Source organism: Heliangelus exortis, chromosome 24 (genome assembly GCF_036169615.1).
Source record: "Heliangelus exortis chromosome 24, bHelExo1.hap1, whole genome shotgun sequence".
Lineage (NCBI taxonomy): Eukaryota > Metazoa > Chordata > Aves > Apodiformes > Trochilidae > Heliangelus > Heliangelus exortis.
The window spans coordinates 1,452,847-1,467,129 of record NC_092445.1 but is presented as its reverse complement, the minus strand read 5'-3'; the positions used below and the strand labels follow the sequence as shown (position 1 = coordinate 1,467,129).

At 41.6% G+C, this 14,283-nt stretch overlaps 1 protein-coding gene across 3 annotated transcripts in view; it reads right to left on the bottom strand.

Annotated features, from left to right (window-relative positions):
- Nucleotides 1–13,687, bottom strand: part of KDM1A (lysine demethylase 1A) — a 33,601-nt gene extending 19,914 nt beyond the window's left edge. The window contains exons 1-5 of one of the 3 annotated variants that reach the window (XM_071767493.1): nucleotides 13,301–13,678; nucleotides 10,376–10,541; nucleotides 6,875–6,919; nucleotides 5,529–5,588; nucleotides 1,785–1,918 (exon numbers count right to left, since the gene is read on the bottom strand). In XM_071767493.1, coding sequence (XP_071623594.1) covers nucleotides 1,785–1,918; nucleotides 5,529–5,588; nucleotides 6,875–6,919; nucleotides 10,376–10,541; nucleotides 13,301–13,585 — 690 coding nt within the window. In that variant the 5' untranslated portion in view covers nucleotides 13,586–13,678. Of the gene's footprint in view, nucleotides 1–1,784; nucleotides 1,919–5,528; nucleotides 5,589–6,874; nucleotides 6,920–10,375; nucleotides 10,542–13,300 lie in introns of all 3 variants that reach the window. The other 2 variants (XM_071767494.1, XM_071767495.1) reach the window with 2 other exon arrangements.
- Nucleotides 13,688–14,283: the final 596 nt, after the last annotated feature.

Sequence of the window (14,283 nt, the reverse complement as noted above, 5' to 3'; positions counted from 1 at the left end):
AGGCTTCAAAGCACAACTGCCCTGCACTGCCACAAGAGATCATTTATCCTGCATTCTGCTTTAACCAACAGCAGTTTAAGAGGAGGTTTTACTGGTTTGTGAGGTTTTTTTTCATTGGGTGGCTAGGGTTTTGCAGATCCCATTAAATGGATCTCCTTTGTTCCTCCTTATGATCTCATGAGTCCTTCAAAGAACTCGGATGGACTGTAAGGCATAACTTTGCTTTATAAAATCTACTGTGATTCTCCCAAAATGGATTTTTACTTCCCAGGTCATTCATTCAATTTTTGATGCCATTTGTTACCAGGCAAACTGGAATTATCAGACTTAATAGTCTGAACAAATCTAACCTCTGGGAACTCAATGTGTTTCATGCCCTCCTCAACAGTTTCTAATCCCACAGTTCTGTGCAAACTGCAGTTTGCAGCTTTTCAGCTCCCATTTGCTTCACCTGCTGCTCTACCCCATTCTGTTCTCCTGACCAGAGATTCTCTCAAGTATTCTTTGTTTGGATTCCTGTTTAGGAAATCCTTCCATAACAAACAGGGGACAAAGACCCTACAAGTTTTCCAGTGCAGCCTTGCATATCTCCCTTCCAAGCATCCCTTGTTTACACCAGGCATTTACTGGCTTCTGTGGAAGGCTTTTCTGCTTCTAATGTGTTTGTAAGAGGATTATTCACTATACATTTTGAGCTAACTGTTTTTCAAACTTTTTTGCTTGCCTTGGTCTGTTTTTACACATCTCAATGACTTTCCAGAAGTTTCAACTTGGGTTAATTAGAGAGAGGTTTCACAGAAATAGCAAAAGTCATGGTCTTGGCATGAAGATGTCCACCATGCACAAAATTAAGTTATTGAGCACTGGGTGCTACCATGACTGATACACTGTGAGGCCACTTGATCATTTTAAATCTGTGAAAAAACCTGAATGGTGCAGAAGGTATGTTCTTAGCTAGGGTAACAAAACAATTCTCAAAATGTTTCTTGCTTTCTTCCTGCTAATGTTTCTAACATGACTAAAGTTTTCTAAAACACACTTTTCTAAAAACACACAGGAGAAAGACCTGAACCTTCTTTGTGTGCTGAAGAATGTAAAAGCATTGTCACAACTATAAAGCATCAGCAGCAAAACACAACACTGCTGCTGAAATTTTAATAAGGTTTAAACTTCAGGCACATTCGTCTGAACTCAAGTGAATGAGCTCCTCAATGAATTACATTAATATTGCCCCTTCTTTCTATATTGTATGTTGGATGGAAGTAGAACATTCAGAAGCATTTTCATTTCTTCAATTTTACAATTTCTTTTATGAAAATCAAAGCTAACAAAGTTATTTTTCTCTTCTGAGAATAAACCACTCAGTATTACAGCAAATGTCCTCTAATAATAAAAAAAAGCTGAGGGGTTTGCCTTATTCTAAGCAGCGATGTACTTGAATATTATTTAAATATACTACAGAGACTTCTTTAAGCTGAGACCAAGTAATGGAACATTTGCAGCAGCTTTTTGTTTATTAATTTTTCAAGAGCTGTATTAACTGAATCAGAGTTTTGATGGTTGTTGGACTATTTTTGGGATATTATAAATATACTAAATATTTTTCATTCTGCCTCACCACATTGTTTCCATCAAGGACTGGGCCACACATCCCTTAGCAATTTAAGAGCACAACAAGATGTCAGAAATGAAACCCCACTGTCTCAAAAACCACCAACAAAAAAAATCTACCCAAGAGCCTTGCCCTATCCTTTTCTTCACCAACACTTTTCCAATCAACTTACGGTGCGGTTCCTGATGTACAGAAACACCTTCTGGGTCTGCTGAGGGCCACTGATTATATCAGGGAAGCAGGCAGCTTCTTGAGATGTCATTCGGTCGTGGGGAAGTCTACTCTGGAAAGCTGCACCCTCCACACCTACAACAAAAAGACAAGTTGTCCACAGGTACTGCAAAAGGAACTTCTAAATAAGGATTTTTACACTGCTCTTCCTACCCAGCACACCTGTGCTTGAAGTGGTATGGTGACCAATTTAGTGTCATGCTTGCATTTAGTCCTTTTATTTGTTTTTGCAAGACATGTAGGTTCCCAAGTCAACAGTTCTCTGAATTACAGGTATCACCTAGGGTTAACAAAAAAGCTCTACTACAGGGCAAAAAAAATCCATAAACAAAAAAAAAAACCCCTCTGAAAAGTAAGGGGGGGCCTGGGCCACATATCAGGATAACATATAATATTATATATAACAGATATAAAATATAATATCAATAAACCAAAACTGTTTTAGATGCTGTTCTTAATTTGTGTGGTTTCTAGTTTCTACCAGAGTATGAAAAATATTTTGGACCCAAATCAAGGCAAAAGATTGGCAAGATTGAAGCACAGTGCCTACAGTCCCCTCTCACCTGCTTTTCAAGGTTCAATTTGTACTCAACTCCTCAAGCTACAAGAATCCATCTTAACCTGTCCTTTGCATATTTCATATACTCACAACAGGCAGTGTGATTAATACAGCCCTATTTATCCTTTTCCTGTGTCCACTCTCCAAGTGTTTCCTACAATCAACAACTACAGATTTCTGATTTTTTTCTTTTAAATGTTCCACATGTAGAAGACTAATCTGAACACACACAGGAGACATTTTCTCTATGCAAAGGCTTCATTCATAAAGGCATCTGTACTTCTATCAGTTCAAGCAATTAAATAACAATACAGCCATGTACCCTGCATTCCTCAATCTCATTTGAATGCTATCCTACATATAATGTAAAAAATGAAGACATAGCTGCATAAAGTGGTACAGCAGAAGTAGAGTGCAGAAAGACAAACCTGCAGGCACAGAGAACATAATAAAGTACCCAGATGTGAAATACAGCAAGAACAAAATAAATCTTGTATGTCCTAGGAAATAACTTGAGATCAGGCCAGACAGAGGAGAGAATATTGAATCTAGAAAGATATAAGTCAATGCATCCCACAGAGGAAAAAAAAAACCCACAAGTAATGCAGTAAGTTTAAGATCATCTGCTGAAACTGGAAGAGGTCAAAAGATTTTTAAAAATGCCAAAGAAAATACAAGCTTGCAGTGTGTTACAGTAACCAAGACAACTGTGAAAGTTTGAAGTCCACGTTTAGAGGTACACAGCACTCTACTGGGGACAGGAATTCTCCTTTCAGTTCTGGTGCAACCACACACACCTTTAGCTTCCAAGCATTTCTATGTCCCAAAGGTGAAGAAAAAAAAATCTAAGCAAAGAAATGATTGCAAAGCTAACAAAATTCATTCACAAGCAAAGATTAGAAGAACTAACTGTGTGCTGATTCAAAGTAAAGAAAAGTGTATATAATAATTTACAGGAATTTTACAAGAGGAAATTAGTAAGAGGCTACAGAGCACTGCAATAAAATAAAATAAGATTAATGATAGTAAAATTTGACCCATCTGTAATCCTTATGGACACCACTTGTCACCTAAGAACAGAAAACCAAACTTTGCTAGAGCTTCAGTTTCTCTACTGAATAAACATGCCCCAGCCCTTCTGTCATCCTTAAGTTGAACACTGGAACAACTGTGCAAACATTTACATATGAATGCATTACACACTCCAAAAGCTGCATGTAAATCAAACTTTAGAAAACAATTCTCTGATACTTAATAATCTAGGAAATAAGATTTGTTAATATTAATCAATTTCTAGACGATCAAGTGTTAGCAAAAAAAAGCAGCAGCACCATTTTCAGAGAATGGCCACTGAAATGCTGAACAGGCTTTTCAAAATGCCTCTCTCTCACAGGTTTATAGTAAAATGAGTGAGAATTCTCTAGGTATTTGCTGAGTAGCCTTGACTGTCATGCAGTGTTCAACTACCAAGAAACTCTCAGATATGTGGATTTAAGGCAACTCACCAGTTTCTTGAAAAGCTTTGTTGTGACTTCTTCAAACTGAGAAGCCAAAGAACTGGCACTCCTACCAGCCTTGGAAAAAACTCCAAGGTGGGTCTTTTGATTATTTATTTTTTAAGGCCACGTGGTTTTTTATGGCAATACCCAAACTCTAAAAGTAAAGAGTTAGTCTATCCTTGGATAAACACTGATATTTAGAAGAAAAAAAAACCAACAAAACCCAAAAACCCCAAACATAATAGGGTTTGACACCAGAATTTAGAAAAAGCCTAGTTACTATTACTTATTAATATATTGTTTTATTTGGCCCAACCACTAGAAGATATTATAAGAGCTTATTATTCTTGAATTAATTTTGCAACTACAGAGCTCAAAGTTAAATCAACTCTAGACTGATTAAACCCTCATCCCACACCATTACTGCCTGTTTCAAGAAAGCAATACATTAAAGGGAGTACCAGTTAATAACTACACACAGTTTCCTGGAGGCAGGCAACTCTTTAACAACTGTAGGCATGGCTCAGCTATTCTCATCTCTTAGCACACATTCACACACATACTTGTCACCTCCTGACATTCAGCATCAGCAACTAATGTGCTAAAGTTTTGATTTTCTTCTTCCCCAAAGAAGAAATCATGAAGGATGCTGCTCACTGAAAACTGATTTACTGAAACATCTGCAGATGAAAAATGCTCTGAAGGAAAGTTATTTGGCTGATCTATCAGACAAGTGCTAAAGCAAACTCTCAGCATGTATTTAAAATATGAAACAAATAGAACTTCCAAATAATCAATGCCAGCCAAAAAAAAATGAAACAGGCAATGAATCCTTAGGGCCACAATCTGTAATAGTCAGAAATTCTGAGCAAGTAATAAGATCCAAAACATAACTACGTTCCTTTGTTCAGAACAGCAATAATGCAATCTTAGAGGAGTATCTTGAAGTTGTATGTGCTTCCAAAAGACCATCTTTTAGTTACAGATTAGGTTCTGGAGCCCTCAACTCCTTTGTTAAAACCCTAATCCTCAAGTGAGAGCAAAAGTGGCAGCTGGAGGAAGTTTCAGTAGCACTCTGAGTACAGACACCCATTCTGAATTGAACAATAAGAGGATACTGCTAGCCATCCCCAATCCAGTCCAGTGAGAAGCAGACTATAAATCTCCCCAAAAGATAAACCTTCTGGGCTAACCATTGGTACACAGCTCAAACACAAACCCATTCAAAAGAAAAAAATGGAGCAAAAAGGTTCCTCATGCTTTGTTTCTTCAGCAAATTGGAAAAAAAAGGTCTACTGTGCTAAAGCCCAGGGCTTTCTCATTCTAGGTGGTAGAGACTGGCTAGGTAAGAAAGATCTTTTTGTATGCTTGGACTCCTCTAAACATGGAGAGGAGTGGAGGGATGAGAGATCGGCCTGAGGCATTTGAACAGAAGTCAGTGTCCTTCCCACAGCTGGTACAGACCTCAACTGAAACCTGAAAATCCCCCAGACTTTTAGCAGGGGGGTTAAAATCTCCCATTTCTCTTGCTAAGTTCTGGACAACCACACCCATGCGCACTTCAAGCATCAATCCCTAACTTGGGGGCTCTTGCTGCTAAGTGGCAAGCATCAAACTCCACCCTCACCTGATGCTTGGCCGTCTCCATACCCTCCAGAATTGTCGTCTTGAAGTCCTCCTGCTTGCCCTGTGGAAGGAAAGAGGAGAACTCAGGGACCTTACTCCATAAGTTAAACCACACTGGACATAAAGGCCCGGCAGTTGGCGGTTTAGGTATTAAATGTCACCAACTAACTAAACCCATTTTCTGAGAATCACGTCTGGAACCCAGGGCACCAAACTCTGTGATAGTCTTCTGAAGTGTTATCCGTGTTACTGGAAGGCTTTACATCAGACTTTAAAGGAAATAAAGTAGTACACAATATGTAGCATTCCTTGTGGCTAAATACTGGTGATGGACCTCATTATTGGCTTGGATTTGAATAATCTGAATGCATTTCTTAGTGTCAAGATCTGGTGGATGGATACCATCAGATTCCATGGATCTCAAAGTGTAAGAAATTAATAATCTTGCCCTTGGTACTCCCAAGTCTTCTCATATGCAGTGGGAATTAATCTGAAAAGCCTCTTACTTTCAGTAACACCTATTCTTTTTTTTTTTTTTTTTCTGCCATAAATCCTTCCCTGAAGCTTGAGGATGGAACTTTTTTTTTTGGAATGGCTACGGACCACTTACTTTGGCTTCAGCACCAACAATGTTCTAACACACTAAGACCACCTTTGAAGCCAAACACATGGCAATACCATTGATCAAGAAAGTGATCAATACCAAGCACTGAAAGACATTGGTCTTTCAATGTATCCACTGCTGGAAACATGAGGAAAGGCAAAGCACTCATCTAAAAAGATCCAAAGAAGTCTCAAAATTACTTTAGCCTGCATTTACATCCAAAATAGCACTCTTGACAGGATTACAACCCAACAAGGAACAGAGCATTTCTAGAATATTCTAGAAGAAATGTTCTTCTACAGTGAGGTGTTTGCCTTAAGTCTTTCACCTCCATAGAGCTGGAAGCTGTAGGACACTACAGAGATGGCCAAGTGCTGCTCAGCTAAGCTGGTTTTGTACCAAGGCTCCTCCATATCAAGTGCTTCAATTGCCAGCAAACTGGGTGTTCTCTGAAGCCCAAACAAATCCCCTCTGAAACAAACTGCTGAGGTCAAGTTACCATATGAAACAGTCACTTCCTAGAGCACAACTGGTCAAGGTGTCCTCTCCAAACATGCAAGAGCAAGGTCTAACCTGAGGCTGCACACACAGTCCTTAAAATTACTCTAGAGTTTAAAACTGGGTGGACAATTTTGCCAGAATGTCATTTGAGGCTCCTGGGGGATGCACTAACTTATAATTTCATCTGAACTACATATTTAACCCCTAAAGCAAGACACAAAGTAAATCAAATGTTTTCATACCTCGATAACCTGGATTAACATCTGGAATGCTGTAACTTTCCACATCTACAGATAAAATAAAATAGAAACTGAAACAAGAAATACATTTTCACTCAGCTACAGCAGAGGAGCAATAGGCAGCACCTTTGTATAATCAGTCTACCAGCAGGGAAGTTGAGAAACTCACAAGAGAGACCATGACAAGTAATTGTATTTTGACAGGCCTCAGAAATCCCAAAGTCAGGGTTCTGTGAACTAGTACATATGCAACAGCAAGAGAAAAGCAATCATTTCACTTATACTGCAAGTATTTTATTTTGCTGGGAACATTACAAGACCTGCTTCCATTCTGGGACAGACAAACACAAGTGGGACATCAATATTTGTGTTCCAGCATAGACCATTAATTTGCAGGACAAGTTACACTTGTGCCTTCCAGAAATTAAGAAATTCAGAAGATCCTGACATCACCCTGTGGCATTCATCATTACTGAACCAGCTCTGCCATCCAGTAGAGGGGACAGAATTCCTTTTGTTTTACTTACAAAGAGGTATCAGCATTTTCCTTTTCTGATAATAACAGTTAAACCATTTTCAATGTTAGGTCAAAAACCCAAAGCATCACTATTACTGCCTGCTCAGACACAAGTCTGGATGCTACCCAGTCTGAACACAGAAATGCAGAAACAAGGCCAGGCAGTGCAGCCTCTCCTTGCCTGTAATAAAGTCATGTTCCAGCTGCAAAGGAACAAGGCAGGAAGCAAACTGTTGTTCCAAGTTAACATCACATTATTGCAGCTGAACACAACATGTGCAGGAGCAGAATCTGATGAAAAGCTCAAGACAACAGGATAAAAGGCCATGAGCTGAACTACAATCAGGAAGGTCTAGAAAGGAGTCCATATGATCATCTACTGCCTAAAAATAAAGAATAGCAGCACACAATTACCACTGAGTACTGAAATTTAATTAGGGAAACAGACCTAAGTCAGATGAAAGAAAGAGAGCAGCAGTAAATTTGAAAATTCACAAATTAATCTGCATCATATTCAGTCTTACTCTTCCTTGGAAAACAGCAGCTAGAAACATACAATTACCACAGAGAGCACTAATGAAACTAAAAAGACAGGAACTGTTAAAGATCTTCAGGAAGCTACAGCAATGAGAATCCAATTTGGTCAAACAAAAAAAGGATCCTTAGAGAACAATTACAAAAAGCAGCAAGCTCCTTAATTTTAGAAAGGATACTGGCAAACAAGAACACAAATGTCATTCAGCACTGAAAGGAAAGTTTGGAAACTTATTGCTATCAAATAATATTTCTCAAGTAAAGAAGAGAAGAAGTACTTAAAGGAAATTAATCATGAAATACTGCTACACCTTTTAAAACTGCAAATCCAGAGTGCAACAATCTGCAGAGCCAAACCACTGGAATTCCCCACAACTGAACGTATCAATGGAACCTACTCCAAATAATACCAGCACCTTGCTGTCATCTGAAGTGTGCTACTTAAAAAACTCCTCATGCTGCAAAGTGGCAGCTAGAACAGAGTGATGAAATACCAGCTACTGCCACTGCTACATTTCTAAGTGTGCACAATTAAGCTTTACATCTCTACTGTGTTTCTGCAGGTTCTGAACCTAAAAGCCTACACCCTACAACCAAACTAAACCAGCACTAACACAGAAGCTAACTTGTAGTAGTTTGTTAAGTTTTCAATATGCAATCATGCTCTAGTATTGCTGTCCTATTCAATATTTCTTATTGAACACATTTTTTGCTACAAAGAGACAGTGAAGACCTCAGTTTTAAACACTTCTTCAACATCCAGCAGACTCTGTGCCTCTTCCTGCTAATGGCTGTTTAAATTAAAAGCTTCCATGCCCTTTAACAGTCAACATGGGATGGCCTGATGCTCTTAGTGCCTGCATTAATAAAGACAAAGGTAGAGAGATACACCAAGGTATATAGATGTATATAGTTTCAGAAGCCTTTAAAAATGCAGTGAGACTCCCTATGGAATGATAACTGAAAATGAGTCATCCTCCAACATAACTACTTTATGGCTCTCACAGGTTTTTCAGGAACAGAGAAAGAATATGATGACCTGATATCTCCTTATTTCTAAGCAGATGTTTTACAATTATTTGTGTTTAGATTACTAAATACAGTGCTTGCAGAATAACTGCTTAACAGACTGTTGCATTTAGAGAACAGCACAAATCTGTTACTGCCTACATTCCTTCCTTCATGGGACAGAACACTGATTATGCCTCACAGTGATTTCAGTAATCATTCTTAGAGGCACAAAATGGCATCTGAGAAATAACAAAAGTATATTAATATTAGGCCTCAAGGATTCAACACAAAGTCTAAAGTAACTTAAGTAGTAAACTCAAGTTATTTGCTTAATTACACCCATTGGAATTCCACTTTTGATAAATCAGCTAGAACTAGGGGTACAGAGGATTTTTACTGCTGCAAATATTTCAGGTGAGCTACAGTATTCCTGTATCAAACCAAGAGCCAAAAGCCACAGCTTTGGAGAGGTCACAGGGGCAAATCCTAAGAGACAGAACACAACTGGGACTTTTACTACATTCTGTAAAACTGAAGGTAAGTATCCCCAAACTGACATCAGTCTTATTGTCTCCATTCTCAAGTCTGCCATCCAAAGGAAGCCAATTTTGAGTAGCAGAACTGAACACTTATTTACATCAGTGATGAACCAGCAGAAGTTCAGCTGCTGGGTTTCATGCTGCCTGGCATGACCAACTACCACACAACACACACCACCTCATGAAATCTCTCTGACAAAAGTGCAAAAAGTGTAATTTTGGAGATAGCAGAGTGACACACCACCACCAAACCTAACTGATTCTGGTAGCTGTAAACACAACAAAGGAAGAATGGACAGGAAAATGATATGCTAGCACCACAGATTTCAAAAAGCTGCTTCCTGAACAAGACTGAACAAAAAACTTTCTAAGTTTTATTTGGAAATGAAGCTTTCCAAATCTGTCAAAGGTTAGGAGTAAAGCACCAAGGTTTAAGCAAACTGTACCCAACTAGAATTTAAGAACAGAGTCATGATTTAAAGCCACAGAAATCACTGTATATTAAATTGCTTCTCCTGCATAACATTTCCTCCAGTAAATCTAATCTCTTTTCTCTCAAAGGAATAAGTGAATGTTGGTACACAAGAAGGGGTGGCAGCTAAGTGCCACAGAGGTTATTCTGGTCAACAACTCCCAAAGACAAGTCAGTAAGGATCACAAGAATCTCCTATGAGGTTTGTCTTAGTTTGGAATTAGATAATGCATAATTCCATCTTTATCTGTCTAGTCTTCTGCATTTTTCCCCTCCTTCCATACATGGGGCCATCAAAGAAAACAATACATATGAATAATTGAAAACCAGACCAAAGTCAGGCACAGGATTCATGATGTACTTGATCCTGCTTAACTTCTGGCCATAAAACAGGTGAGTAGTGCCAGATGAGAAGGGCTCTTTTTACTCACCAGATGGCTCCTCTGGCTCACTTTCATTCTCTTCTTCTGCAGGAGCTGGTGGAGGTGGTGGTGGTAGTTTTTTCTCCTTCTCAGCTTTAGCATTTCTCTCTTCTTCAGAGTAATACTCATCTTCTGACAGGTTTGCAAGACTCTCATCCATCTCTCTATACTCCACCTGTAAAAAGCACAACAAAGGATAAACACAATGAAGATGCCTTTAGCTCTCACTACTAAAATGAACATTGCAAACAACAAAACTGCCCACAGCTCAAACTAAGTGGCCTGAGATACTTTGTCCAAAGTCTTATTCCACTTACCATGTTATAAAATTTTCAACAGCTTAACAAGTTCCATGTGTTCTTATCTCCACTAAAGAAAATGTCCTCAGCACCAAACTGTCCAATAGGAGAAACTTTCTATGGATATCAAGACCAGTTGATGTGTATTTATCATACTGCATCCTTTAACTTCTCTGCTTTTTTCCTTTCCTTCACCTCCCTCCAGAAATAACACCTTCACCTCAAACTCCAGAAATAACAAATTGCCTCAGTCTGTGTGTTCCAATTTGAATTTACCTGACTAACATGGCTGAGCAGACCTGTATATAAAATTTCCTGAAAAAACCCCACCTATGTCCTGTACAGAGATGTATCTTGCACAGCTAATCTCCTGTTTCCTGGAAATTTTGCCATGGTACAGAGGATGCACCAGAATGACCTCCTTAACAGTTTTTATATGCAAAGTACCAGTCCAGCAATCACATCACAAAAGAGCTCTGAAGAGTAAGACATTCAGTGTCATGGTGCATCACATGTGCCTCCTCCCATGGGTGGTCACACCAGTGACTGAACACAACAGCAATACAAAAAAAAATATTCTTATTGTTGTATATGTTTCATTCTGTTCTCCAATAAAAATAAACACTACTACCAGTAACAAAATCCTTGCCTCAACATAAAGGAACATGGAAACCCCAAGAAATAACCTAGAAAGGATCCATCTTACACTGCTTAGTAAATCAAGGTTTATTTCCAAAGTAAAAAAGCTTTGTATGTAGCTACTGAATTTCCCTACCTACTGGGAAGGAAAAAAGCACTTCTCACAATATGTAGACATGATAAAAACTAGAAAAAAAAAACCCCAACCTGTTTAGTGTACCTCCAACATTCTACAGGTCAGATATTCTACCACAAGAAGAAAAAAGCAACTCTCCATTTCTCATCAAAACAGTTACAGATCTTTCACAGTTTAGTCTTTAAGAAAGGGCAAGAGTTGGCATGATTCAAACTGCCCCTGGGAAGCTCATGTATAGGAAACCAAAATTCAGTAAAACACTCCCATGTGCCACGATCTATTATTTTTCAAATATTTAATTCCTTCCTGCCCACAACCACCAGCTCTGCACACTGATCAGCAAATGTTGCACCACCAGGATCACTTGTGAACTCCCACTCTGAAGCAAATCACAACGAAACCAACACAAACCAGCTCTGTCCTACAGCCCCCTGAAGTCTCCCATCTTCCCCAAGCTCCACAAAGTTTCAGAGAACAATCAAGCCCAATAAAAATCTAAGCTTTTCCCTAGGTTTACTTTTAACCTGGATGCCCTCTTCAGCTGAGCTCACACCATGAACACTTGCAGTAAGGCAACCCTGAAGTGATGGTGGGGATATAGTGTGTTAAAAGAGATAAATGTCCTTAGGAAACCAGTGCTGCCAGTGCAGAGAAACATCACTGAAATACAACCCACAGAAAATGCACCAGTTCCTACTTGCAAACAAACCAGTACAAAACAAGTAAAACCCAGGCATGCTCCCTCTGAAGACCACAGCTGAGTTTGGGTTAGAAGGGACCTTTAAGGACTATCTAGTCCAATTCCAGATATCTTTCATTAGATCAGGTTGCTCCCAATCCCCATCCAACCTGCCCTTGAACACTTCCAGAGAGAGGGCATTCACACTTTCTCTAGGCAGCCTGTTTTGCACTACCCTCCTCATAAAAAATTTCTTTCTTATGCCCAATGTACATCTACCACCTTTCAGTTTACAAGATGTATCTTGCACAGATAATCTCCTGTTTCCTGGAAATTTTGCCATGGTACAGAGGATTCACCAGAACGACCTCCTTAGCAGTTTTTATATGCAAAGTACCAGTCCAGCAATCACATCATGAAAGAGCTCTGAAAATAAGACATTCAGTGTCCTGGCTACAGTAAATCCAAGCCTTCCTAAAAGTAGTTTAATCTTCCCCATGGAACACACCCAGCCTTGGACACAGCCAATATCTTCAAAGCATTTTGCAACAACGTTTCCAAGAAAAAATTTAATAAAAAAAGGTAAAAGCTGTCGGATGCTCAGAATAAGGTAAGAGGCCAATTATTGGATGTTTTTATTATTACGTTTGTAATCTTGTAATACCAGCATCATCCCAAGCACATAGACCTCAAGAGAATCTGCATCCATTTATCTACCCCAAGTAACAACATTAATGTGCTCATGAAAACGCAAATCGCAAGAACCCAGATACAACGTTTTATTTTTTTATTTTTGGTTTTATTTTCACGGCTCGGTGTCTGAGCAGGAAGCCCACCAAAATTCCGACGGCAGCTGCACACTGCTGCCCTTCCCGAAAGCGCACAAACTGCCCCAGAACCCTGTGAAGATGAGCTGTGACCACACGAGTCTCCAAACCCCATTAACCTCTCTGCACATCCGCAGGTTTTCCCTGGAGGACTCGAACCTCCCCGAGGCACCTCTCGTACCTCACGCACCATCCCAGCAAGGCCCGGGGAGTCCGCTCAGCCCAGCGCCCCTCAGCCCGCTCCCCCGGGTCCTTCTCGGCGAGATGGGGCCTGGCAGCCCGACACCCGAACCCGCCCCGCCGGGCGCCCCGCAGCCCCAGCCCGGCCCCAGCCCCCCGACTCCCCACACCTACTTTAGCCCGCTTGCGGCGGCTCGTCCTGCGGCCCTCGGGAGTCTCGGCGATCCCGGTGGTTTCGGCGCCGGGCGCGAGGGCGCCAGCGGCTGCCGGCGGCTCGGTCAGAGCGCCCGGGGGAGAGGCCCTCGGCGGCTCCTTCTTGCGGGGAGTGCGCTCCGCGGCGACACCGCCCTCGGCAGAGGAGCCGAGGGCCCCTGAGGCGGCGGGCGGAGGCACCGGCACCTCGGGCCCGCCCTCGCCGCCCGCTGCCGCCTCCGCGGCCTTCTTGCCCCCCGACAGCATCGCCCCGGCCGCGCCGCACAAAGAAGGCAGCGAGAGCCAGGGCCGCACCGCCTCCCGACGTCACCTCCTCCCGAGACCGCCTGCTCCCCACGTCACCTCCTCTGACGTGAACCCGACACAGCCTCCTCCTGACGTCACCTCCTATGACGTCACCTCCCCTGACGTCACCTCCCCCGGGCCGCCGCGGTGGGTGCGCAGCAGCGGTCTCTGCTCTGTCGTTCGGCAGCGTTCGGTCAGACAGGAGCTGCCGGGAGGGGACGGGCAGCCTGCGGGAGGAGGGATCGCCCGCTGAGGGGCGGCTGAGACGGGGAAGAAGCTGAAGAAGCGAGACACCGGCTGTGAGACGGCCTCAAACATGTCAGGATCAAAGACGGAGGCTGCGGCAGCTGCCTGACTGTCTGTCTGACTGTCCATCCATCTGTCTGACTGTCCATCCATCTGTCCGACTGTCCATCCATCTGTCCGACTGTCTGACCGTCTGTCTGACTGCCCATCTGTCTGTCTGTCCGACTGTCTCCCTGCCGGCGGTACCTGCGTGCTGTACCCTCGCTGTTCCAGCAGGCACAGCAGTTTCTGAGTTCACAACTGACTTTCATCTTGGGCACATCCCAGGAGAGTCCCTGGTTCACCCGGCAGACCTCCTGGTGTGTCCTGCAAACCTCCCAGGCACATTGATCGGGTCACTTTAGCAAGCTGAA